This window comes from Cuculus canorus, chromosome 5 (assembly GCF_017976375.1).
Source record: "Cuculus canorus isolate bCucCan1 chromosome 5, bCucCan1.pri, whole genome shotgun sequence".
Taxonomy (NCBI): Eukaryota; Metazoa; Chordata; class Aves; order Cuculiformes; family Cuculidae; genus Cuculus; species Cuculus canorus.
In genome coordinates this window covers 15,865,702-15,892,168 of record NC_071405.1, presented here as the reverse complement: position 1 = coordinate 15,892,168, position 26,467 = coordinate 15,865,702, and the positions used below count along the sequence as shown (strand labels likewise).

The window sequence follows — 26,467 nt, the reverse complement described above, 5'->3', positions numbered from 1 at the left end:
TAGAGGGCTTTTCCAACCGCAATGATTCTGTGATTCTTTGATTCTACGATTCCAGGATGCTCTGATTCTCCGGCTGCACCAACGCTAAATTACAGCCTCTAACCCAGCCAGCCTGCCCAGCCCCAGCCGCCAGTCACCCGCCTGCTGCAGGAGAGCCCAAGGTTTCTTCCTCTTCCGTGCTTCCCACCCCCCAAGCCCAGCCCCGCCGCTCCGCCGCCCGCACCCCCCAGCGCTGCAGCCGCGGAGCGCAGCGGGGCCGCCCGGGGCTGCGTACGGCGAGCGGCGGCCAATGGGCGGGGAGGGCTCGGGGGGAGGTGGGGCTTGCGGGCGGCGGAGCCAATGCGAAGCGAGCCAGCGGGCCAGCGTTCAAGAGGAGGGGGAGGGTCCGAGCGGAGCCGAGCGCAGCCGAACCGAGCCGAGTCCAGCCAGGCGCAGCCGAACCGAGCCGAACGAGAGGAGCCGAACCGAGCCGAGTCCAGCCGAGAGCGGCCGAACCGAGCCGAGTCCAGCCGGGAGCAGCAGAACCGAGCCGTGTCCAGCCGAGAGCGGCCGAACCGAGCCGAACGAGCGCAGCCGAACCGAGCCGAGTGCAGCCGAGAGCAGCCGAACCTTGCCGAGTCCAGCCGAACCGGGTCGAACGAGCGGAGCCTAGTCCAGCCGAGCGGAGGCCAACGAACCCAGCCGAGCGGAGCCGAGCGCAGCCGATCCCAGCCGAGAGCAGCCGAACCGAGCCGAGTCCTGCCGAACCGAGCCGAGCGCAGCCGAACGGAGCCGAAGCGGAGCATGGAGGACTCGAAGCGCAGCCGGGAGTTCCGGCACTTCACCTGGGAGGAGATCGGGCAGCGGAACGGCCGGGGCCCGGCGCCCCAGGAGCGCTGGTTGGTGATCGAGAGAAAGGTGTACGACATCAGCCACTTCTGCAGGAGGCACCCGGGAGGGTCCCGGGTCATCAGCCACTACGCCGGGCAGGACGCCACGGTGAGCGGCTGAGGGGGGGGCGTCCCAGTTCGTCCCAGTAAGTGCTGGGAGAGGGATGCAGGGAGCCAAGGGGCTGCTCCCGTGGGGCAGGAACACGGGAGAGGAGGCTGGAGGCGAGCAAGTGGAGAGAGGGATGCTCGGGGGTGGTTATGGAGTTGTTTGGGTTGGAAGGATGCTCGGCTCTGTTGTAGACTGGTTTGGGTTGAAAGGATGCTCAGCTCCTTGGAATGGTTTGGGGGTTTGGGCTTGGAAGGATGGGTTATAGAATGGTTTGAGTTGGATGGATACTCAGCTTGGTTATAGAATGGTTTGGGTTGAAAGGATGCTAAGCTGGGGTTATAAAATGGTTCGGGTTGGAAGGATGCTCAGCTCAGTTATGGAATGGTTAGGGTTGGAAGGATGCTCAGCTCAGTTACGGAATGGTTTGGGTTGGAAGGATGCTCAGCTTCGTTATGGAATGGTTTGGGTTGGAAGGATGGTCAGCTCGGTTAGGGAAGGGTTTGGGTTGGAAAGATGCTCAGCTCGGTTAGGGAATGGTTTGGGTTGGAAGGGACCTTAAAGATCATCCAGTTCCAACCCCATGTACGATCTTGTATGCAAAGATTCATTCCAAACTGTACAGATTTTTGAAGGAATGACAAAAATATGCACAAGTCCACAGCCTGACATAAATCTGGATGGAAACTTATTCATTTTCACCCACATGCAGTAAATAAGAATAATCCTGGTTTTGTACATGCCCAGCCACAGGCCAGATATGGACAGAAACACCCGACATATCCATAGTGACACTGTGTGCGCAGGTAGACTCGTATTTCGCAACTCATTTTCAGCCTCGTTAACTTTAAAAACCGGCACAATGATTCCAAGAGATGGCACTCATGCAAAATAGTACTAGAAGTTGTATTTCAGTAAAAAAATCATTCATGTCTAAATGCCAGTGACTCATGCAAAGCAGAGTAAACATTGTCGGGCAGCAACACGGTTGCTTTTGTCAGTGCGTTTCCTTTCTTTGTCTGCTTATGTCTTTCATGAGAGGCAATGCATTTCTCCAAATTTAAATATTTAGACCCAAAGGGTGGTGAAGCTACCTCTCGAATGGTTTTGATGTGCTGTGTTTCAGTCCCTGACCAGAAAGGATGGAACTTGAGACCTAGTGCTTTCCTTCACTTGATGTGAATTTGCACATACTCGGTGAGGTGTCCTTGCCCATGGCATAGGGTTGGAGTTGGATGGGCTTTAAGGTCCCTTCTAACCCAAACCATTCCATGATTCTATGAATTTTTAAGCCCCATTGCCATTGTGTGATCAGAAATGAGTCGGTCGTGGTGGCAAGCGTGTTTAGATGGTTTAGATAGTCCGATTACAGACAGCTGCATTCTTTAGGCGTTATCATCTGTGTCACTGCTGGGTGCAACCAAACTGCTGACTGCTCAGGAACCTGAGCCAAGTCAAATTTTCCAATAGTTTTGTCCTGTTAATATAAAAAATCAGGTTGCTTAAAACCAGGAAAAAAATGGAAAGTAAATAAAGAACACTTTCAGTTTGCTGAATGCTCTGAGAGTGTTCTGATTTCTACAAAGTGCAATCAGCTGTCTCTTACCCTCCTGTCAGGGTTGCACTGCCAGGTTTCACAGCCTGCATGGAAAGGATTGGTTTAAATGTGTGGTACCATCCTCCTCTGATCTGCCCACATACTCCTCCCCATTTCTTTTCCCCCACTTCCAATGAGAAAATGCAAATGTACTTTCCCCCCTCTCTCTTTATTCACATAAGCCCAGCAGAGAGGATACTGCAGCTGAAGCACAACAGAGCTGTCCTGAAGCTGGCAACATCAACTGTTTTTTTTAACCCCTTTCTTGACTATAGATCTTTTAAAAGTACAGTTTCATTTCAAAGCCTGCTGTGATGAGATAGTGCTGAACACTGCTTAGTGCAGGAAGCTTCTGAACTGGTGCACAGTGGGTGAATATTGTCTCAGAAAAAGCATCTTTAGGCTGAGGGAGGGTGTGAAATATATGCTCACATGGACACCAGGAGAGAAATATGTAAAAGGAGGTAAATGAGAGGTCTTTAGTAGGAGGTAGGTGTCACACTGCCATGTATACTCAGAGGATTTGTACTCATAGAATCACAGAACGGTTTGGGTTGGAAGGGAACCTTAGGATCATCCAGTTCCACCCCCCCTGCCATGGGCAGGGACACCTCCCACTGGATAAGGTTCCTCAAAGCCTCATCCAACCTGGTCCTGAACACCTCTAGGGATGGAGCGTCCACAGCTTCTAATCTAAACATAGTGGTAGAATCTACAGTGGTAACAATCACTAGTGATTTCTTTGCCTGGCTGCCTACTTGCCATGGAGATTGATGTCACATTTAAATGATAAAAGTAACCCATTTCCCTTACAGGGATCTTTTGAATGGTAAAGAGGGTGAAAAAAAGACCTTTTCATGGGGCTCTTCAGGAGGGGCAGACAGCCAGAAAACAAAGCTAGTCTAGGAAGATATGGCAGGATGGGCATTGGAGATTGCCAAGGAAGCATGTTTGGAACAACCTGGAGCTTTTGAGAGATTGGTGTGGGTCACCAGGAGCTGCCATCACTTCTGTGTCCTGCTTGTCCCACAATTTTTCCCAGTTCAGCTAGCTGATTCAGTTCTTGTGCTAACATCTTGCCCTTCTCCCTAGTCGGACTTTCATTTCAGGATATGGGGCCTGAGGAAAAAGAAGGTGGAAGGAGAAGACGAAATAGAGGCAGAGTGGTATGTGGTTGAGATGGTATATGAGCTTCAACAGGATATGAAATTTTCAGGCTCAGCAGTAAGAGTAGCGAGCCCATATTTCTTGATGATCTGCATTTAACAGCATCCAGATAGAAAATGATGCAGACAATTCAGCTTCAAGAGACCGTTTATGGTGTAAAGAAAGCAGAAAGATTTGTGGCAGCAAAATCTAGTTCAACCAGTTCCATTAGTTGAGTTGCTGAGTCCAGGATATTATGGAATGTATTTCTTTTGCTGCCACCTGAATGATTGTTTGTCCTTATCCTGTTCCTATATCTGTGCTTCAGGATCCTTTCATAGCGTTTCATCTGGACAAGACGCTGGTAAAAAAATACATGAGCCCGCTTTTGATTGGGGAACTGGCACCGGATCAACCCAGCTTTGAGCCAAGCAAGAATGTAAGTATCTTAAAAGTTGGTATTTGAGTGGAAGTGATGCTATTTAACTTCTCTTACTGGCAACCAGAATTCCCTGTATGTAAAATGGTAGTAGATCCTGGAATCCCTGTGCTGGTCTGTAGCTTGCCCTTCACTTCTACTGGGAGGTGTCCCTGCCCATGGCAGAGGGATTGGAGCTGGATGGGCTTTAAGATCCCTTCCAACCCAAACCATTCTATGATTCTATGATTCTATTATTCCCTTTCACTTCATGTCATTATGTGAAGAGTGTAGATGTAATTCGTGCCAGAAAACGCAGTGTAATGCCTGTTGGTGCAAACCTGCAAATCAGCGTTACAGACGATAGGGAAAAAGGCCTGCTGGGATGATTTGAAGCCTGAGTGAAGGTCAGGACCTCCTAGGGAGGCATGGAACAATAGCAGGAGGCTTTGCGGATTAACTTGATAACGACCTGAAAGATACTGTTGAGCAAGAAACCGAGCTCAAGGTACAGAAGTGAAGATAAGGAAGAAGAAAAGGAAATCGCCTTAAAAGGAACTAACAAACCTAAAACCAGCTTCAACCTACTCTTGAGAAATCGCCACATGGACAATATTGACCTGCAGAATAATATAAAAGGAACTAAGAGCTTGGACTTAGGTGTACGTTGTTGGTGGAGCGGAGACTCCCCAGCGCACCTAGCGCTGTTTGCTTCTATGCTTTCCCATATAAACATAATAAAGCAATCTTTTGCAGAAATTACGATTGATTGAGTATTTATAACAATTATTAGTTGTCTTAGTGAAGATTTGTTTCCAAGTGACCTTCAGATCTTCTCCTTTGCCACAGTAGCTCCTTGAGAGGAGAAACTGAGCTCCTCTTTGTGTCCTTGAGGCATTTTTAGACCAGCAGATCACAGAATCATAGAATCACTAGGTTGGAAGGGACCCACTGGGTCATCGAGTCCAACCATTCCTAACACTCCCTAAACCATGCCCCTCAGCACCTTGTCCACCTGTCCCTTAAACACCTCCAGGGAAAGTGACTCAACCCCCTCCTGGGCAGCCCATTCCAGTGCCCAATTACCCTTTCCATGAAAAATTTTTTCCTCATGTCAAGCCTGAACCTCCTCTGGCGGAGCTTGAGGCGCTTTTGTGTCTCCCCACAGAAAAAGCTGGTAGAAGATTTCCGTGAACTCCGTTCAACTGTTGAGAAGATGGGGCTTCTAAACCCGAACCGCGCCTTTTTCATCCTGTATCTCTGCCACATCTTAATGTTGGATGTTGCAGCTTGGCTCACCATCTGGTATTTTGGAGCATCCACGCTGTCTTTCCTCTTGTCTGCAGTGCTTCTAGGCACAGTCCAGGTAAGTAGGTGGGAAAAAAGAAGCCCCAGAAACACCAAAAGTGAGCCTTTTGAGGCTTAGGTGCTCATTGCTGTAAGAACAGGAGAAATCTTATCTTTGTGGACTTGCCAAAATTCTACTTCTTCCTGGGTTCCACCAAAATTACAGCACCACAACATGCTGCTTCGGTAGAACAGGCTTTGCATTGCTTTTTCCTTCCTGTAAGTCCGTCAAAGCCCTCCTTATTCCCAGCCTTCTTCATATAATGAAAGCCACACTGCACTTCTGAGGTCCCTTGTGCCAGAGCTCCAAGGCGCTGTGCAGGGGCCAAGCCACCATGTTCCCATGGGAACTTGCAGGGAGTTAGAGGAGAGGGCAGAGCAGCTCTCAAAGCCCCAGCTATTTCTCCTGTGGCCAGCTGATCCCCTTGGAATTACAAGTACTCGGAGGACGCAGCAGCAAGTTGCTCCTTAAAGGAGACTTTGTTGCTGATTTCAGTGCAGTTTTGTAAGAGAATAAACGCTGTTTCTGAGCTCCAAGACTGGGTTTTTTTTCATTATTTTTTTCTCCTTCCTCATGAAAACAACTATCTGGGACTAAAAGCCATCAGGCAAAGTCTGGACTGCAGTGGTAAATAATAGTGAAAGAGAAGTGTTTGGTTTGGGTCTTAGGAGTGGAAATGCTCTCGCTGTCCAGAGTTATGTTGTGAGGAGCGTGGGAATGGGTGAAGAGAAAGCTCTTTGCAGATACAGACCCTCTTGACTCTTTTTGTTCTCCAGCAGGACTGTTTATTTGTTTAATTCCAGGCCCAGGCTGGCTGGCTCCAGCATGATTTTGGACACCTTTCAGTCTTCAGCAAGTCCAGATGGAACCACTGGGTGCACAAGTTTGTCATCGGCCACCTGAAGGTGGGCTTTCAGTGCTGAGAGGGATTGCTAGACCCTTGCCTGGGGTCCTCTGCAGGCAGAACCTGTCTCAGCATAAGAAGAAAGCAAATGCAAGGAACTGCTGGGGAGGGAGGACTATGGGCAAGAAGATACAACTTCTTTACGATGCTCTCTTCTCATCCTTTCCTCCAGGGAGCACCAGCCAGCTGGTGGAATCACCTCCACTTCCAACACCATGCTAAACCCAACTGCTTCCGAAAGGACCCTGATGTTAACATGCACCCCTTATTTTTTGCTTTGGGAAAAACACTCTCTGTAGAGGTGAGACCTGGTGAAGGCTGGGAGGTTACAGCCTTGGGATTCAAGTCTGGGAAGCTGCAGAGAGCTTGGAGACACCAGTTACTTTGGTCAATGAGTTTTCTCAGTATTTGGGGAATTTGGAGAAGATGCAGCTTGGCATTATTGGCCTTTGGAAAACAAGAAAGAAAAACATCCTGATGTATCTGGCTTCCATATACTTAAAGGCAACGATTTTTTATGGGTTTTGTCCTAATACAGTCTGGTTATGGGTTAGAGTTTTCCAAATTTATTCTGAACGTTGAAAAACCTCACCGAAACTACTCTAAAATGAGAAGTATATCCAGAACATTGTTTCAATTGACTAAGTTGGATGAGGCTTTGAGCAACCTGATCCAGTGGAAGATGTCCCTGCCTGTGGTAGAGGGTTGGAACTGGATGACCTTGAAAGTCCCTTCTGACCCAAACCATTCTATGATATGATATGACCTGCTATTTTATATAGTGCTACTCTGCCTTCCACTCGTCCCTAGTATTCCTCTTTATATTAATAAAAATTTGGTAGATGATATTTTTGCTGTGTTTTAAAGTAAGAATGAGATATTTTATTTATAAGGAGACCTTATAGCAACCTTCCAGTACCTCAGGGGGCTGCAAGAAAGCTGGGAAGGGATTGTTTATGAAGGCTTGTAGCGATAGAATGAGGAGGAATGGGTATGAACTGGAGAGGGGCAGATTAAGACTAGACATAAGGAGGAATTTCTTCACTATGAGAGTGTTGAGACACTGGCACAGGTTGTCCAGAGAAGTTGTGGCTGCCCTATCCCTGGAGGTGTTCAAGGCCAGGTTGGATGGGGCCTTGGGCAGCCTGATCCAGTGGGAAGTGTCCCTGCCCATGGCAGGGGGGTTGGAACTGGATGATCTTTAAGGTCTCTTCCAACCCCAACTGTTCTATGATTTGTCACAATGACAAGTTTGTATTTCTCTCATGAGAGACTTGCAGTTGTATGAAGACAAGATTGCAAGTTGTTCTCTTTACCAAGATCAGCTTTAACTACTTGTAGTGTTTTGGGGAGTGAAGTAGAGGGTGACAAGCAAGGACTGTCTGGAATATTTACAATTACTCATCAAAGAAGCTGTTTCTGTGGTCTTAGTCTGACAGTGGGTGTCAGATCAGGGTCCATCTGGAGTCCAGCTCTATTTCTGGTACAACTCTGAAATTAATTGAATGACTTTAGCGTTTCCTGGTCCTTTAAAAACATAGGTACATAAATTATAGTGTCACCTGGCTTAAATGCTCTGATTTGCATTGAAATTCAGGGAGGACTTTTACTCTGAATTGGTTTAGACACGTACAGGGGTATAATGGGGACTTCAGGAAGTCGGTGGTGTGATCTATTGTGTTCATACAGTGAACACTGCAAAATTAGCAGTCTCAGAGGGAGGATAGTCTGGTTACCGCTGTTCCTGTGGACACAGTTTGATGTCTAGGTGCTCTTTTCTCTGCTTTGGAGATTAATTGCAAGTAGGTAGGAGTTCTACAGTTTTTCTTACAGGAAACTGTTCTCTGTGCCTGATGTGGTTTTTGTTTTAAGTGCTTTTGGGCAACTGTGCCCTCTGTAGGGGAAAGGGCTTCCAATATACGTTGCTGTTCCTGGTGCAAGGAACAAGGCAGGGATGAAAACTTATCATAGCAGTCATAGATTGCGGTTCCAGAGAACGATGAAGCCAATGGCATGGTGGATGCTGACGTGTTTAACCTTTCAAAGGTTAGGAGGTATCTAAATATGCATTTCTTTGAGACCCTAGGTAGGACTGTGTACACAGATGTCTCCAGCTGAGTAATTTGTTTATTTTTACAGCTTGGTGCACAAAAGAAGAAATTCATGCCTTATAACCACCAGCACAAGTACTTCTTCATCAGTGAGTAACCCTACACTTTTGCAGTTCTGTGGGCAGCCTTTGCTCAACCCCTTCCTTTTCCAGTTCATCTCACTGGGATATGAGGACACAATTAATGTCTCTGCATTCTATTTCTCCACTCTAGTTGGTCCTCCAGCTCTGGTGCCTCTTTACTTCCAGTGGTACATATTCTACTTTGTGGTACAGCGGAAACAGTGGGTGGTAAGTCAGCTCCACTTTGCCAGCGGTGACTTCGCCTTCTTTTATGGATACATTTCAGTGCAAGAAATTACTGTAAGGAGCTCTGAGCTTTGTATCTCTGTGGCAACGGCTGTGGGTGTACCATTTGGGGTATTTGCTGGCAAAGAGAGCGTACCTTCCACACAGCCCTTCTCCTCTGTAAAATATCCATGCATAGTTGGGGAACAAGAGATGTCCTCAGATGTTCTGGCTCTGTCCAGAATACTGTGTTGCACCTTGAATGCTGTATTCAGTATTGAACCCCTCACTACAAGGACATTGAGGCATTGGAGTGTGTCCAGAGAAGGGCAACAGAGCTGGGAAAGAGGCTGGAAAACAAGTTTTATCAGAGGTGGCTGAGGGACCTGGAGTTGTTTAGCCTGGAGGAAAGGAGGCCGAAGAGAGATCTCATCACTTTCTACAGCTCCTGAAAGGAGGTTGTGTAGCAAGGTGGGTGTTGGTCTCTTTTCCCAGATAGCAAGTGATAGGATGAGAGGAAATGGTCTCAAGTTGCACCAGGAGAGGGTTACATTGGATATTAAGAAAAAAGGATGAAATAGGGATAAACCAGAGCTCTTCATTATTTTAATTGGCCAGGTTTTTGGTTTTCTCACTGCTTTCTTTCTCTTTAGATCCAGAAGAGAACGTGATGCTTTAGAGCAAGTCCTCCCTAGTGGTTGCTCTGTGCTGTCCTCCTATGACCAGGATAATTCTCCAGCACAGGAATGGTTGGGGTGTGGCTGTGTGTCAGCCTGCTTTGTGATGGGGCCAGGGAGAAGAAATCTGGCTGTGGAAGTTACTCTGTGAGATTTTAAAGACAGTGCCAGATAGAATAGTTAGTAAATTCAGAAGCCAGTAATTATTCCTCTTAATGAAGTTTTTTCTGTTCCCTATGCTACAGGACCTGGCCTGGATGCTGACCTTCTACATCCGATTCTTTCTCACCTACTTGCCCTTGCTGGGAGTGAAGGGTGTCCTGGGGCTTCATCTGTTAGTTAGGTATCACTCAACTTATAATTATGTTATTTATTGAGTTTCTATCGATACTTCGTGTCAGCTTTTCTTTGGCCTTGTGGTTATCTTTCTCATCTGCTCCCAATTCTTCTGTCTCCTTCTGCCTTTCAGCAAGGCAGAGGTTGGTGTCTGTCAGGTGTTTGTCTTTAGAAGGCAGAAAGTGTGTGGAAGATAAAGGGTGTGTGTAGATCTGATCTGCTGATCAGCTGTTTGGCGTCTCCATTGTTCATTTTATCTAGCAATGACTGACTTGTACAAGTGTTTTGTACAGACACGTTATGGCATCAGTGAGATCAGTGACGGGTTTATGTGTGTTTTCATGCGCAGGTTTATAGAGAGTAACTGGTTTGTCTGGGTTACACAAATGAATCACATCCCGATGCACATTGATTATGATAAGAACGTGGACTGGTTCTCTACCCAGGTAAGACCTTCTTTCCAGACACCTGTGGCTTTGAAGGTGGGAAGCTATAGTTCTGGGTACATAATGCTGAAGAGAGCTGATCACAGAAAGGATGGGAACTGGGAGAGGAAAACATAAGGACCTTGTCCTCACTGTGTGAAGTGATTATGGAAAATGGAGATGCTGAAACACTCTTCAGATGGAAAGCTTTCCATACATGAAGGATGCAGATCTCTCTCTTTTGTTCTGTCTTATTTTAGTTATGGAGCCATTACAGAGTTTTTTAAGCAAAAGGGGTGAATTTTATGGTTGTTATGGCTCATTTCACTGGGGAAGTCAAGTCTGTTCTCCTAAACTATATCCCTAACAGCTGGATATACTAGCATGGTCATCTCATGGTGGCTGGAGATAGCTTGAGTTGCTGTGTTCAGTCAGAAGGCATGTGATGATAAGGAATTTGTACTGGTTTACTGTTGAGTTTGACATATGTAGGAGAAGGGCCATTCCAAAAGCAACGCTTAAATGTTACTGTTTTTTCTCTCAGCTCCAGGCAACCTGTAATGTTCATCAGTCCTTTTTCAATGACTGGTTTAGTGGACACCTGAACTTCCAAATCGAGCACCAGTGAGTTGAAGCATGGGTTAGGGATGTGAGGGAATTTCAAAAAGTACTAGTTACGCTTGGGCTGAAGAACCTACAAGATGCCTGTCTCTCTGTCAGCTCATACAAGAAATGTGGGTAGATTTTGTGCTTTTTATATGGGGATGAAATGGGAACTCCAAGCAATGGGTCAGAAACTTCTGGTTGAACACCAACTTTATTTCAGAAGCGAGTAGCATGGCATGAAAGTGAGAATTCCCAGCCTCCTGGTTAGTGCAGATACTGGCTGAAGTGACATGAGAGGGACCACTACAGAGACTTATGGCCATGAGCGCAAGAGGAGGTTGAGGCACTCTCAGGCTTAGACACTGAAGGAGGGCAAGAATTCTGTGAGGTGATGATGGATGCCATTGATTCACCGTGTTCTCTTTCCACAGCCTTTTCCCTACAATGCCTCGACACAACTACTGGAAGGTGGCCCCTTTGGTGAAGTCCCTGTGTGCCAAACATGGTATTGAGTACCAGTGCAAGCCATTGCTCACCGCCTTTGCGGACATAGTGCAGTATGTATCAACCCCAAGCATTCCTTGGGGGAAGAGTTGTCCAATTGTGGAGTGAACAAATGAGGGACATGGGAAGAGGAGAGGCAGCCAGTTTGCATCTCAGAAGTTCTGTGAAGGGCTGTAGATAGCACAGATGACTGTGAAAGGGACTGGAAAACTGCTCAGCCATGTTGCTGGCTTCAGTGGCAGCAGACAGAAGGTGTTGGTAGGAATGACTGAATGGAGAGCTCCTTTTCTTCAGCTCTGAAGAGTCAGAGGTCAGTAGGATGCCAGATCCAGTGCCTCTGTCTCAGAGAACGCTCCAGGGAAAGAGGTGTTTTCATAAAGATGATTTTAAACTGTCATTCTTTCTTTTCCTTCCTTCCTTTCTTCCCCTCCTTGCTCCCCACATATTTCTTATTCCATTGTAAAGACACGTGGCTTTCTTCTGCGTGCTCGCTCCTTTCTTTCTACTTAAGGTGTTTGCTTTAGCCTTCTACTCTTTGCTGTAACCCCAGTGGTTTGAATCTTCATCTTTCCAGTGAGCTGTAGTCTACATGGTGAATGGTGAAGGGTCTGGAGAACAAGTCTTATGAGGAATGGCTGAGGGAACTGGGATTGTTTAGTCTGGAGAAGAGGAGGCAGGGGGGAGATCTCATCACTCTCTGCATTTTCCTGAAATGAGGTTGTAGTGAGGTGGGTGCTGGTCTCTTCTCCCAAGTAACAAGTGATAGGATGAGAGGAAATAGCCTCAAGTTACCAAATTCCCAAACCAGGGGAGGTTTAGATTGGATATTAGGAAAAATTTCTTTACCAAAAGAGTGGTGAAGCATTGGAAGAGGCTGCACAGAGCAGTGGTGGAGTCTCCTTCCCTGGAGATGTTCAAAAATTGTGTGGACGTGGCAGTATGGGACATGGCTTAGTAGGCACAGTGGGGTTGGGCTGATGGATGGATTGGATGATCTTGGAGGTCTTTTCCAACCTTAAATGATTCTATTCCAACCTTTTATGATTCTATTCCATGATTCTCCATTGTTTTGCCTCTGAAGATCTCTGTTTGATGGATGCTGTATTTCATTACCTGTTTCTAAGGAAATGTTGTTCTTTCTTGGCAGCTCTTTGAAAGATTCAGGGGAGCTCTGGCTTGATGCCTATCTACATAAATAAGAAGCAGTGGCTCCTCACAGAGGAATTCCCCACCCTTGTTGCCTCCTGTGGTGGTCACCATGAAGATATTGCACAGAAGAGAGAGAGCTGGCTAAGCCAGAGGTGGGGAGGTGGTGCAGCTTAATTCCATTGATGAATGTAATTAATATGATTTTTTTAAATATGTGTTCTTATTTCTTCTTGTGCTTCTTTTATTCCTCTTATCTGGCGCTGAGTTTTGGGGAAAAGCTGAATGAAGGAGGTTACCAGAGGCAGCTTTGGGACTGCGAACAAATTCCTTTATCTGCTGATACTTCATTTGCTGAGTATATAGGAGGGAATTCTCTTATCTAACATAGGCTTTTGTGAGGTGGCTCTCCTGAATATAGTAAGAAAGTTGATGCAATATGAACTCAAAGAACGTGGGAGTTATTGAAATGTGGAAGCAGTAAGGAATTGTGTAGGTGCAGTATTTTCAAATACCTCTATGTATTATAATTAACAATGGCAGTAGAAGTGCCCGGCCAAGGGCGCAGTGGGGACCATGTGAGGGCCCAGACCAATTTGCATGTATGTGAGTGAGATGGAGAAGGTGCAGGCAGCAGTTCTAAGGGAGTAAGCATGAGGAAAAGGATCTAATTGGAACCTTAATGGAGGCAGGGAAACAGGAAAGTGGAGGTTGTTCCCCTTGCATGTAGATATGAGAGCTCGGCATGCCATATTCTATGGGAATGCATCTCTTCTGTGGTGAAGGCCTCTGGTTTATTTGCCCATTTGAAACCTCTCATGGAGTCTCTGGGAGTGCCATACCTCTGAGTGTTATTGAACCTGTTACTGCAAGTCAGAAGGGACAGAAATATGGCGCATCCACGCTCAGGACCCCTGCAACGGTGATTAAGGAAGCAAAAGGGTCATCGGTCCATGGTCATCTGAAGCTTCACTCTTTTTGGAGAGCTTTGTTGACTTCTGGCCCAGGTTGTAGGACCGTGTTCCTGTCTGAGTTGCAGTTAAGTTTAATGAAGAAGTAAAAGCATCAGAGGTTGGGCTACAGTGTAGACGCATTTGACTTTTCAAGCAGCAGAAGTCAGCAGGCTCCGTACCTGTAGGCACACATCAGCCAGTATGTGGCTGATCTTTGCTGGATGATGTGCCTTCACAACACACCTCAGGCTGATCTTTGCTGGATGATGTGCCTTCACAACACACCTCAAGAGGGCATGTGATGTTCAGGGACATGAATTAGCCTTACCACATTTCCTGGGGTCTTTTCATTTACAATACTGATGTTACAGATGCCAAATCGGGATATAGCACCTGGCATAACACTAAGGAGGGCAGCTCCTTAGTTCCCTCAGTGACGGGTGGCTTAGTCTCCAGAAGGGATGGCTTAATTTTGAGGAAAAGATGGTGCTTTTTCTGATCAACATCCAAAAAGAGGATGGCTTGTGAGGGGATGGAAGAAATGTATCTTCCTAAGCCACGAGTGGTGTTAAGCACAGAATAAAATTGTAATGGAAATAATAAAATAATGATTAAATCATTGATACCCTTTGATAAAGACCATAAAGAAAATGGGCCTTACTTACTTTTTTAACCTTGTTTTTCCTGCTCCATTTCTTTCCCTCTTATTTCTAGAACTGTTGATGGAGGAATGTCTAATAATAAAATACCTTATCTTACTAATTATTGCTGTCAGAGTAAAATATGTCTGCGCAAGAGTCTGCACTTTCTGAAACGTGGAACGAGTGCCTGTCCACAGCTGCAGAGAGACCTGTCATAAACCTCAGCATTTGTATTTCGGAGAAAGGGAATCAGCTTGTTTGAAGTACACAGTATAAATGATTAACCAAAATGAAGCTTAAAACAAAACCATGCACCAGTTCTTCCTCCAGAATGAGGAGGAAAGGGAAAAAAAATGAACCACACCTGACTTCTTTGAATTGCATTACTTTATATGTAGGAAGGTTTGCATGTTTTATGAAATCAGGAGCTGCTCTGTAATAGAATAGGCCGTTGGCTCTCAGATGGAACTTCAGTTCCATCCAAGCTCCATACAACCTGGCCTTGAGCATCTTCCAGGGATGAGGCATCCATGACTTCTCTGGGCAACCTGGGCCAGTGCCTCTCCACCCTCACATGAAAACATTTCTTCCTAATATCTAATCTAAATCTACCCTTTTTCGGCTTAAAACTGTTCCCCCTTCTCCTATTCCTGCACTCCTCAATCAAGAGCCCCTCCTCAGCTTTCCTATAGGCCCCCTTTAAGTACTGGAAGGCTGCTCTAAGGTCTCCCTGCACCCTTCTCCTCTCTGGACTAAACAATCCGGTAAAGCAGTTGCCTAACTACCCAGGAAAAATAACGTGGTGAACTGAATCACGGTCTTGAAGGGTAAGAAAGATCAAAAGGGGACCTTAATCAACACAAGAGATCTGCGTACACCGAGTTTGCTAGTTGTCCAGATGTAGGACAGTTCAAGAAGAGCAATGAGCTGTAAGATGACTACTTCAGTTTCTATGATTACTCTGAGCTGTTCACAGTCAGAGTGGCAGATGAACCTCAGACGTCTAATATTGAAATTTCACAACAAGTTTCAAATGTAAGTCCCAAGTTCCTTTCAGAATCTCTGAACGTGCACTCAACATTTTGGAACAACACTGGCTCCACATTTACCATTTAGTGGAAGTCCTTTGGCTTCAAGTTCAGCCTTAAAACACGGAACCTGAACATTGTGAAACAGCCACAGGATGGCAGTCAGGCATCAGAAGGGAAGAAGCACATCCCAGTCTCACTGGGAACTAAAACATCAGTGCTTAAAGGCTCTGGTCTTGCTGTTATCCTACATTTCTGTTCACTTAAAGGAAGTAAATATGAAATCAATGCACAGCTCTGAGCATCTTTTGGCTCCTGTGAGAATGGAACTCCTAAAATTCAATACTATATCCCGATTTCTCTCTGTAATATGTAAGACTGTTAAAATAAGCTTTGTCTGTAAGCAGAAATACCTTGTTGGTACTTTTGCTTTTTGGTCTTTATTTTAGTCCAGTCTAAACTCTAGGAAAAGAAAGATATGCTAAATATCTAGAACAGACTTAATTAATAGAAAAATTAATTCTCTCTGAAGATCTGTGTGGTGGATCAGATCATACAATCATAGAACGGTTTGGGTCAGAAGAGACCTTAAGGATAATCCAGTTCCACCGCCCTGCCATGGTCAGGGACACCTTCCACTGGACCAGGTTGTTCCAAGTCCCATCCAATCTGGCCTTGAACACCCCCAGGGATGGGGCAGCCACCACTGCTCTGGGCAACCTGGGCCAGGGCCTCCCCACCCTCACAGGAAAATATTTTTTTGTAATATCTCTTCTAAATCTCCCCCCTTTCAGCTCAAAACTGTTTCCTCTCATCCTGTCCCTGCCCTCCCTGATCAAGAGCCCCTCCCCAGCTTTCCTGGAGCCCCTTTCAGTCCTGGAAGCTGCTCTAAGGTCTCCCCGCAGCCTTCTCTTCTCCAGGCTGAACAACCCCAACTCCCTCAGCCTGGCCTTGGACAGGAGGTGCTCCAGCCCTCGGATCATCTCCATGACCTCCTCTGGATTCACTCCAACAGCTCCACATCCTTCCTGTGCTGAGGACTCCAGACCCGAATACAGGGCTCCAGGCAACTACTCCTTCATGGGGTAGGGGACACTTATTACTGTGGGTAATTTTCAGAGTCAAGTGAGTATCTAAGATGACAGATGTGAATTTTGCATGTTGCATTCACATAGCCTGTACTCACATGCTCTTTTTCTGCCACAGTTATGTCAGGTTAAGCAATGAAGTGTTTGGATTACATGATGTAAGGAGGGCTTTAATGAATAGGATAATTGTTGAAAAACCCCTGCACTGTAGCAAAGCTTGTTTAGGAATGAAGACAGCAGTTACACCCAAAGTGAAGCCTGTTCTCTGCAGCCTCTCCATGAGATTTGGATGTTGGGAGAGGACATAGTCCCCAGGGATATTCCAAAGAGAACAAGTACATCAAGCATTTGCGTGGGGTCTTAAAAACTGCAGTCTAACGTTCATAAGACTTTGAAGATTATCAAGTTAAGTGGAGTATTATTGGACAAACAGGTGACTCCAGCCCAGAATAAATTGGTTTTTTTTTTTCAAATCGGGGAGGAACAGGTTCAGAATGGAGTAGCTGGAATTATAAAAATGTTAGGGTGATCTTAAAACACTTAAGGGTGATGGGGCAGCTGGAAGAGGAAAATTCTGTAGGTTTCCCCTCCCCAACAACCACTTGTTTTGACTCGTTTGGAATCCTTGCCCAACCCGTGTGTGGTTTTGCTTCCATTATCCTGAATTCCTGAAGAGGTGACCAGTGTTGTTTATGGGAATTTCTCCGTCCTTAGAAAAGAAGGAGAAACAAAGATGATTTTAGGTCCATAAAGGACACATGACGGATGCTGCTAAGCCTCTTGGAAACAGGATGATTTTCTGCTTCCCAAGGTAGGTTCTTTTATAAGGATTATAAGGAGATTTCTAAACAGGTCAGGTGTAAAAGACTGTATTAATGCAACACTACTCATGGGTGGGGAAAGAAAGGATTACATAGCATTGGAAGAGGATTTGTTGGCATGAATGTGGTTTCTGTGCGATTTACGTCTGCTATGAGACTCATATTAAGTGTTCAGAAACTGGGGAGGAATTTCTGCAAGGAAAGTTTTGAAATAGCAATAAAAAATAGTGGACCAATGAGTGCTTACGTGAAAGGCTGACTATGATGATATCCTTTAGGCAAAATAGTTTGCTTCTGTGAGAAGCAGTTCTGTAGAGTTGGAGGATCAAGTGGCACAATGCTTTTATTTTCAGCTTATAAAGACACCACAATAAATCAAGTATCATCTAGCAGTGCAATTTTAATCACTGGATTGCCTATCTAAAGATAAAAGAGTCTGTAGAACATCAAGTTTATGTGTCTGACACCTCCACCAGATATTCTAGGAATACTGTGGAAATATCAGTCATGGTAAAAATTGCCCTCCTGTTTTGGTTGCTGAAGGCTTTGTTTCACAAGTTTTGCAATGCAATGGTTGCAAATGCATGATGATTGACAGTCAGTGGCAACGTCTTTCGGGTCTCTTTGAGATGGGAAAACTGGAAAAGATGTCACAAAAACTGGAAATTGTCTCACTTGTTGGATGCAAAATAACATTTGGGGCCTACAAGGAAATTAGGGAGGTGTGCTTTATCAGGGAGTGCAGGGATAGGATGAGGGGAAATCAATTTAAGCCAAAAGAGGGGAGATTTAGATGAGATTTTTAGGGATCACAGAATCACAAGGTTGGAAAGGACCCATTGGATTATCGAGTCCAACCATTCCTAACACTCCCTAAACCATGTCCCTAAGCACTTCATCCACCCGTTCCTTAAACACCTCCAGGGAAGGCGACTCGACCACCTCCCTGGGCAGCCTCTGCCAGTACCCAATGACTCTTACTGTGAAGAATTTTTTTCTGATATCCAACCTGAACCTCCCCTGACGGAGCTTCAGGCCATTCCCTCTAGTCCTGTCCCCTGTCACTTGGGAGAAGAGGCCAGCTCTCTCCTCTCCACAACTTCCTTTCAGGTAGTTGTAGAGAGTAATAAGGTCTCCCCTCAGCCTCCTCTTCTCCAGGCTAAACAACCCCAGCTCTCTCAGCTGCTCCTCGTAAGACTTGTTCTCCAGCCCCCTCACCAGCTTTGTTGCTCTTCTCTGGACACATTCCAGAGCCTCAACATCCTTCTTGTGGTGAGGGGCCCAGAACTGAACACAGTACTCGAGGTGCGGTCTCACCAGTGCTGAGTACAGAGGGAGAATAACCTCCCTGGACCTGCTGGTGACCCCATTTCTGATACAAGCCAAGATGCCGTTGGCCTTCTTGGCCACCTGGGCACACTGCTGGCTCATGTTCAGTCGGCTGTCAACCAGCACCCCCAGGTCCTTCTCTTCCGTGCAGCTCTCCAGCCATTCTTCCCCCAGTCTGTAGCGCTGCATAGGGTTGTTGTGCCCCAAGTGCAGGACCCGGCATTTGGCCTTGTTAAACCTCATCCCATTGGTCTCAGCCCAGCAGTCCAGCCTGTTCAGATCCCTTTGCAGAGCCTCCCTACCCTCCAGCAGATCGACACTTCCTCCCAGCTTAGTGTCATCTGCAAACTTGCTAAGGGTGCACTCGATGCCTTCATCCAGGTCATTGATAAAGACATTGAACAGAGCTGGACCCAGTACTGAGCCCTGAGGAACTCCACTTGTGACTGGCCTCCAGCTGGAGTTAACTCCATTGACCACCACTCTCTGGGCCCGGCCATCCAACCAGTTTTCAACCCAGGAGAGTGTGCGCCTGTCCAGGCCAGAGGCTGACAGTTTCTGCAGCAGAATGCTGTGAGAAACTGTGTCAAAGGCTTTACTGAAGTCCAAGAAGACTACATCCACAGCCTTTCCCCCATCCAGTAGTTGAGTGATTTTGTCATAGAAGGTGATCAGGTTAGTTTGGCAAGATCTGCCTTTTGTAAACCCATGTTGACTGGGCCTGATCACCCGGTTCTCTTGCATGTGCTTCATGATAGCACTCAAGATTACCTGTTCCATGACTTTCCCTGGCACTGAGGTGAGACTGACAGGCCTGTAGCTCCCCGGATCCTCTCTGCAACCCTTCTTGTATATGGGCACAACATCAGCCAGCCTCCAGTCTAGTGGAACTTCCCCAGTCAGCCAGGACCTCTGGAAGATGATGGATAGGGGTTTGGAAAGGACATCCGCCAGTTCCTTCAATACTCTTGGGTGGATCCCATCCGGCCCCATAGACTTGTGGGCGTCTAGCTGGGCAAGCAAGTCTCTAACCGCCTCCTCTTGGATCACGGGAGCCTCAATCTGCCCCTCTAACTCTTGGATTTGTAAACAGAAGGAACAACTTTCTTTGCTATTAAAGACTGAGGCGAAGAAGGCATTAAGTACCTCAGCCTTGTCCTTATCCCCTGTCACTGTTATTCCTTCTGCATTCACTAGAGACTGGATATTCTCCCTCATCCTCCTTTTCCTGTTAATGTACTTGTAGAAAGACTTTTTGTTGTCTTTCACAGACTTAGCGAGTTTTAATTCTAGTTGGGCCTTGGCCCTCCTGATTTTTTCCCTGCACGATCTCACTTCGTCCCTGTAGTCCACCCAAGATGCCTGTCCTTTCTTCCAGAGCACATAGAGCTTCTTCTTCTTATTGACGCATCTTGAGATCTCCCTGCTCCACCAAGCTGGCTTTTCCCCCCGCCGGCTCCTTTTCCGGAACACAGGGATGGCCTGCTCTTGAGCTGCTAGGATTCTTGGGAAGTTCTCCTGTGATGGTGATGAGTCAGTGGCACAGTTTGCCGAGAGAAGTCATGGATGCCTCATCTCTGGAGATGATCAAGGCCAGGTTGGATGGGGCTTTGACCAACCTGATCCAGTGGAAGGTGGAAGGCTGCTCGGGGAAGTGGTGGAGTCTCCATCCCTGGAGGTGTTAATAGAAAGGTATAGATGTGGAACTTCAGGACATGGTTTAGTAGGCACAGTGGTGTTGGGCTGTTGGTTGGATGGGATGATCTCACAGATCATTTTCAACCTTACTGATTCCATGATTCTAAAAGAATAATAAGAACAAAGCCATTCCAATGGGTATCTTAAACTCACTTCAAAGGGAACCAAGAACTGCTGAGAGATTTAATCCATTTTGCTTTTCTGGCCTTTCCTAATTGTCTCTGAGATAAGGAGGGGAATAGAAAAAGACATGGAAGTCATTGTATGTTGTCATGAGCTCCCAGCTGAATGATGCTTTCTGAAACACATGAAAATAGGTCTGTATGTACAAAGGCCAAAAAAGGAAAGTGATAGGGAAAGTTCGTGCTTTGCACATAGGTATGGCTGCTATCAGGATGTTTTACTCAGGTGTGCTGCCTTCAATACAAAAACATTGTTGAAGAGCTAAAGAGGACTCAGGGAAGAGCTGCAGGGAAAAAGTAAACCCTTAGGAAAGTTCTTTGTTGTAGAAGACAAAATTTTCAGAGCTCCCTGTACCAAATAAAAGAAGAGGCAGTGATTTTATCACAAAAAGAAGGATTTTATAGCAGGGAGTGATAAAGAAATAGTAGCTGAAATGTGAATCCATAGCAGTTCAAGCTATACAGAAGGTGCAAATTCTTGGGAGGCTAGTTGTCCCCATGTTCTGCATAGCAGGAGCATTCACAGTGCCTTCATAGGTTGCACGCTAAGTGAATAACTTAATTTTCTAGAAGACAATTCCTTGTGAACTGTGGCTGTTGTTTGCTTTGACTCGGAAAGCGATCAGGGCAGTCTTGAGGCCAGTGTTGTCATTATTAGGTCACCTCCTGCATGACAGACTTTTTTGAATGAACATGGGTGCTTCTAAAACAATCATTGAGGTACATAGCCTGATAGAATTGTACCTTCTGCTGGCAAGAAAATGTGCAAATGTCCTAACAAGTGAGTTTGAACTCCTGCCCAATATCATCTCACAATTGGTTATGAAAAAGGAACAAGATGAAGTAATAAATGCTGAACGTTGCCCAAGTAAAAGAAAAGGTGAATGAAGATGTTGCTAGTGAGATCAGGTTGTTTCTTAGCCATTTTGAGGTTCTCTTTATTTTACCCACTCTTCTCCCCTTGTCCAAGCGGAAGATCAGAAACGTGACTTCATTCAAAACTAGAAGGCTACAAATATTTCTGTCTTGAGTAAATATACCAAGATTACCAAACTAGAAGAATAAATAAGGGGGAAAAAAGCCTGCTGAGATCTAATTCAGATACAAGAACAGACATTCTGAGTAGCTGATTCATGTTATGGTCTATATATTATAAACAACTTCTAGTTCTCGAAGAAAACTTCTTCTGAGAGAACAACATTGCTTTAACAAAGATTGTCACCAAGCAGAACATGTCAGCACTGAGATGCATTAGGATAGATTCCTAAACTTTATGTCATCAGATGCGAGACTAGAGGTAGAACATGTGGAATGGAAGAACTGGAGCCATGGTCTACTTTAGCCTGTTGTATAGGTCAATGAGGAACTTGTTACAGAGATACTGTCTGGCCCAGGACTAGAAGGACTTGGGGCTTCCTGTGATACAGGAGGAAAGCAGGATTGCCTTGGCAATGCCTTGGTCCTCAAAAGTCATCTTGGGGGCACTGGGCTAAATTACTCATGCTTTTGAAGCATGAATAAGACTCATGTTGGCTCAGACCATTTCAAAGAATCATAGAATGGTTTGAGCTGGAAAAGACATTAAAGACCATCCAGTTCCAACCCCATGGGCAGGGGCACCTTCCACTGGATCAGTTTGCTCAAAGTCTCATCCAGCCTGGTTTTGAACACCTCCAGGGATGGGGCTGTAAAATTAACTATACTTGTGAAACTGACTGCTTGATAGATGGATGCTCTAGTCTCAGAGTTAAAATGAGATCTAGCACGATGCCTTCTTGATTGAAATGGATAGAGACCAATTTTCTTGTCATCCATGTACCTCATATGCATCTAAAAAGTCATGCACCTACTCCATGCTGCCTCAAATTTTAGGGTAACAATGAAGCCTTAATTCCTCCAGGGATGAAGAAGTCTGTGCAGCTGTGTTTGCTGAGGCCCTGGACACTACCTGCTTCATGGGAAACCTAGATAGAGAAAGTGGAAATAGGTTGACAACTTCCCTGGGCCACCTTGTTCTAGTGTCTCACCACCCTTATCATGAAGAATTTCTTCCTAATGTCTAACCTAAATCTTCCCCCTTCCAATTTAAAGCCATTCCCCTTCATCCTATCACTACATGCTCTTGTAAAAAGTCCCTTCACAGCTTTCTTGAAGGCTGCTTTCAGGTACTGGGAGGCTACTGTAAGGTCTCCCCATAGTCTTGTCTTCTCCAGGCTGAACAACCCTAACTTTCTCAGCCTGTCCTCACAGCAGAGGTGCTCCAGCCATCTGATAAGCTTCGTAGCCTTCCTCTAGACCTGTCCCAATGGTTCCATATCCTTATATTGGGGATTCCCTAACTGGACATGTGACCATCTCCATGGAAAATTTAGTTTCTGTAGAAAAGTTGGTCAAAAGAACGATAGGTGGCATTCTGTATGACAAAATTACTCTTCACTTAGAGATTGTCTCAGAAACAAGATGCTTCAGTGTTACATAGTACCAGATTTTCTTCTGGATCACTCTGTGCTGTACCAGCTGAACTCCAGTGGATTACGTAAACTGCAAGCATTCACATGATACTGGATAAAGACGTTGATGCAATAACTACCAGTTGAGCAGTCACACACTGTCTTTATGGCAATCTGGAAAACCATGTCAAATGCCTGTGTGAGGACACTCTTAGTCACAAAAGCAGGGACGCAGAATAGCTCAGGGCACGTGTACTAGCTCCCAGATGCATACAATAAGGGGTTTGGTAGGTGTGTGGGCAGTTGTTGCAGAAGACAGAGTGTGGTGTATATTCACTGTATCGGATTTCTCAATAGTTTCTCTGGGTGAGCATGACTGTGACTTTCACTCTGTCTCCTGGCTCTGAAATTTGCAGCTCTGAAATTTGCTTGGCGACCTGGAAAGTACAGACAGCAACAACTTCTGCTTTCAAAATAGGAAAGGAATTCTTTGAGGCCTTTTAAAGTAATGTAATATTGAAGGGCATTACAGGACCCGTCTGGATGTGATCTGTCGCTAAATAAATTCAGACATAGAATCATAGAACAGTTTGGGTTGGAAGGGACCTTAAAGACTGTCCAGCTTCACCCTCTGCCATGGGCAGGGACGCTTCCCACTGGATCAGGGGCTCCAAGTCCCATCCAACCTGGCCCTCAACACCTCCAGGGATGGGGCAGCCACCACTGCTCTGGGCAACCTGGGCCAGGGCTTCATGATCCTCACAGGAAAACATTTCTTCCTAAGATCTCATCTCAATCTCTCCTCTTGCAGCTGAAAACCACCCCCCTCGTCCTATTCCTGTGCCCCCAGCTCAAGCATCTCCCCAGCTTTCCTAGAGCCCCTTTCTCAACTGGAAGCTGCTCAAAGGTCTCTCTGGAGCCTTCTCCTCTCCAGGCTGAACAACCCCAACTCTCTCAGCCTGTCCTCATGTGGGAGGTGCTCTGGCCCTTGTGGCCCTCCTCTGGACTAGCTAACATGAATATTATACACAGTTAATATGGAGGGCAATCATCTTAGCATTCCCAAACTTAATTTTTCTAAGTGACAACAGTGGTTTGGTGGACAATGGCACCTGCAATGTGTGATAACAGCGAAAGACATGATTACTATCCATGTGTGTCTAGGCAGAGTCATCCCATATTCATTCACTCCAATATGTTTCTGGTTCTGTGTTCTCCAGGTCATAGAATCATAGAATCATTAGGTTGGAAAAGACCCTAGCAATCATCGGTTCCAACCATCCTTGTCTATTAGTAAATCATGTCCCTGAGCATCTCATCTACCCACCTTTTAGACTCTTCCAGGTATGGTGACTCAACCACCTTCCTGGGTAGTCTCTGCCAGTGCTTGATGACCCTTTCTGTGGAGAAATTTTTCCTAGTGTCCAATCTAAACTTCCCCTGACTCAGCTTGGGGCCTCTCGACTTATCACTGGGAGAAGAGATCAACACCCACTTCTCTGCAACCTCCTTTTAGGTAGTTGTAGAGAGCAACAAGGTCTCCCCTCAGCCTCCTCTGCTCCACGCTAAGCAAACCCAGTTCCCTCAGCCGCAACTCATAAGACTTCTTTTCCAGCCCCTTCACCAGCTTCACTGAACACAGTGTTCGAGATGCAGCCTCACAAGTGCTGAGTATAGGGGCAAAATCGCTTCCCTGGTCCTGCTGGCCACGCCATTTCTGGTACAAGCCAAGATGCTATTGACTTCTTGGCCACCTGAGCACACTGCTGGCTCATGTTCAGTCAGCTGTTGACCAACCCCAGGTCCTTCTCTGCCAGGCAGCTTTCAAGCTGTTCTCCCCCAGGCCTGTATCTTTGCATGGGGTTTTTGTGTCCCAAGCGCAGGACTTGGTACTTGGTCTTGTTAAACCTCAACCCACTGGCCTCAGCCCATCGATCCAGCCTGTTCAGATCCCTCTGTAGAGCATCCCTATCCTCCAACAGATTGACCGTCCTCCCAGTTTAGTGTCCTCTGCAAACTTGCTAAGGATGCACCTCATCCCCTCATCCAGGTCATCGGTACAGATATTGGGCAGGACTGGACCCAGCACTGAGCCCTTGTAGTCCAGAATCTGAACTTATATTTTGGGCAATAGAGACATTTTTTTGCACTTTCAGCCAGCTAAGGAAGAGCTCGAAATTTGTTGCGTTTATATAGAATAAAACATATAAATGGGAATTTGCAACGACTTGCGTATTTTATTACCATTGAACACTATCTATGCAAGACTCTACACTTATTCCACACCAGGACATGAACATATCATTAGCATGAACACATTTAACTTTTATTTAGAGCAAGATAAAGGGTTACGAAACACAGTGTGACAGCACAATAGAAATTATTCCTCCCACTTTATCAGTGCCTTCTAATGAATACCAATACATTTCTCCTTTACTTAGGGTGGTTCAACCATTGCCACATGTCAGGAACTTTTAAATGATTGGTTTGTGCTTGCAAGATTAATTTGCAAGATGCTACAGGATTTAAAGAATCAGAATTGCCTAATTTACAGTTCTGTGCCAGCCACAATACTGCCCACTCTGTGCAGGGCTGAGGGCCAGGCAGGTCATGAGACTTCAGTTGTCTCTACCCAGCTGGTTTTGGGCTACTGTTAATTCACTGGGAAACACAAGTCAGACGGAAATCAAAATTGCCACTGTGTTTGCAGTCTGAGATTTGCACAGAGTTTGCTAAGGAAGAGAATTATAAGCTGAGAAGCTTCATGGTCACTTATATCACAAATATCCCACAAACCCCATTCCAGAGTCCCTAAGGACAAACTCATCAAAATGAAGTTATTATATATAATATATAGGGTGTCTTTCTCCTGATGTAGAGGTTGATCAGATTGTCTCTGCTTCAGTTGGCTCTTAACTAGGCTTCCTACACGCTGTCTGCTTGGGAGACAGGGAATACTGCCATAATTTCACCTCACGTGGCCAACATACCTTGATAAAGAACATAGTCTGGCTTTCTTATCTTGCTGTTCTTCCTGAAGTCTGCAACTTCTGCTGAGGTTTTTCTATCTTTCTCAGAACTGGGAGCTCATCACTTTATCTTTAGCAGGGAGTGCAGGTATAGGGTGAGTGGGATGGTTTTAAGCTGAAAGAGGGGAGATTTAGATTAGGTATTTGGAAGAAATTCATTACTGTGAGGATGGAGAGACCCTGGCCCAGGTTGCCCAGAGAAGTCATGGCTGTCCCATCCCTGGAGATGTTCAAGGCCAGGTTGGATGGGGCTTTGAGCACCCTGGTCCACTGGGAGGTGCCCCTGCCCATGCCAGGGCATGGAACTGGATGGGCTTTAAAGTCCTTTCCAACCCAAACTGTCCTATAATTCTATCACAACTCCTTTTCTTTGAATCACAATATGTGAATTCTCTGTGAAATTCATTGTCACAAGAGATAGCTGAGACCTAGATCTTGTTGGGTTTCAGGAAGGGACTGGGCATCGTTGTAGACAACATTTGTGGTTATAAACATAATAAATTTATGCATACTAATAGACATTTGGGGGAAGGTGTAAAACTCATGATTTGGGATTTAACTCAATATTGCATTATAAAGGGATAGGATGGGAACCTGATGAGGACAGACTGTCCCATACTACACCTACTGTTGTTCCTTTCTCAAAAGCAACCAAGGGTTTTAATTTTGGATTTTAAAAAATACAAGATTGAGAGTATCCTAAATCTCAAGCAGGGCAATATTTCATATACGCAGGCTTATTTTTTTCCAGGTCACCTGCAATATTGA

At 45.8% G+C, this 26,467-nt stretch overlaps 1 protein-coding gene across 1 annotated transcript; it reads left to right on the top strand.

The window, feature by feature from the left end:
* On the top strand, positions 1–14,189 carry LOC104062401 (acyl-CoA (8-3)-desaturase). Its single transcript, XM_054068263.1, has 12 exons — positions 1–978; positions 4,047–4,157; positions 5,305–5,502; positions 6,288–6,389; positions 6,561–6,689; positions 8,528–8,588; positions 8,713–8,789; positions 9,709–9,806; positions 10,149–10,245; positions 10,769–10,848; positions 11,262–11,387; positions 12,482–14,189. Exons 1-12 carry the CDS (start codon positions 340–342, stop codon positions 12,531–12,533), a joined length of 1,770 nt encoding a protein of 589 aa, XP_053924238.1. The 5' UTR covers positions 1–339; the 3' UTR covers positions 12,534–14,189.
* Positions 14,190–26,467: the final 12,278 nt, after the last annotated feature.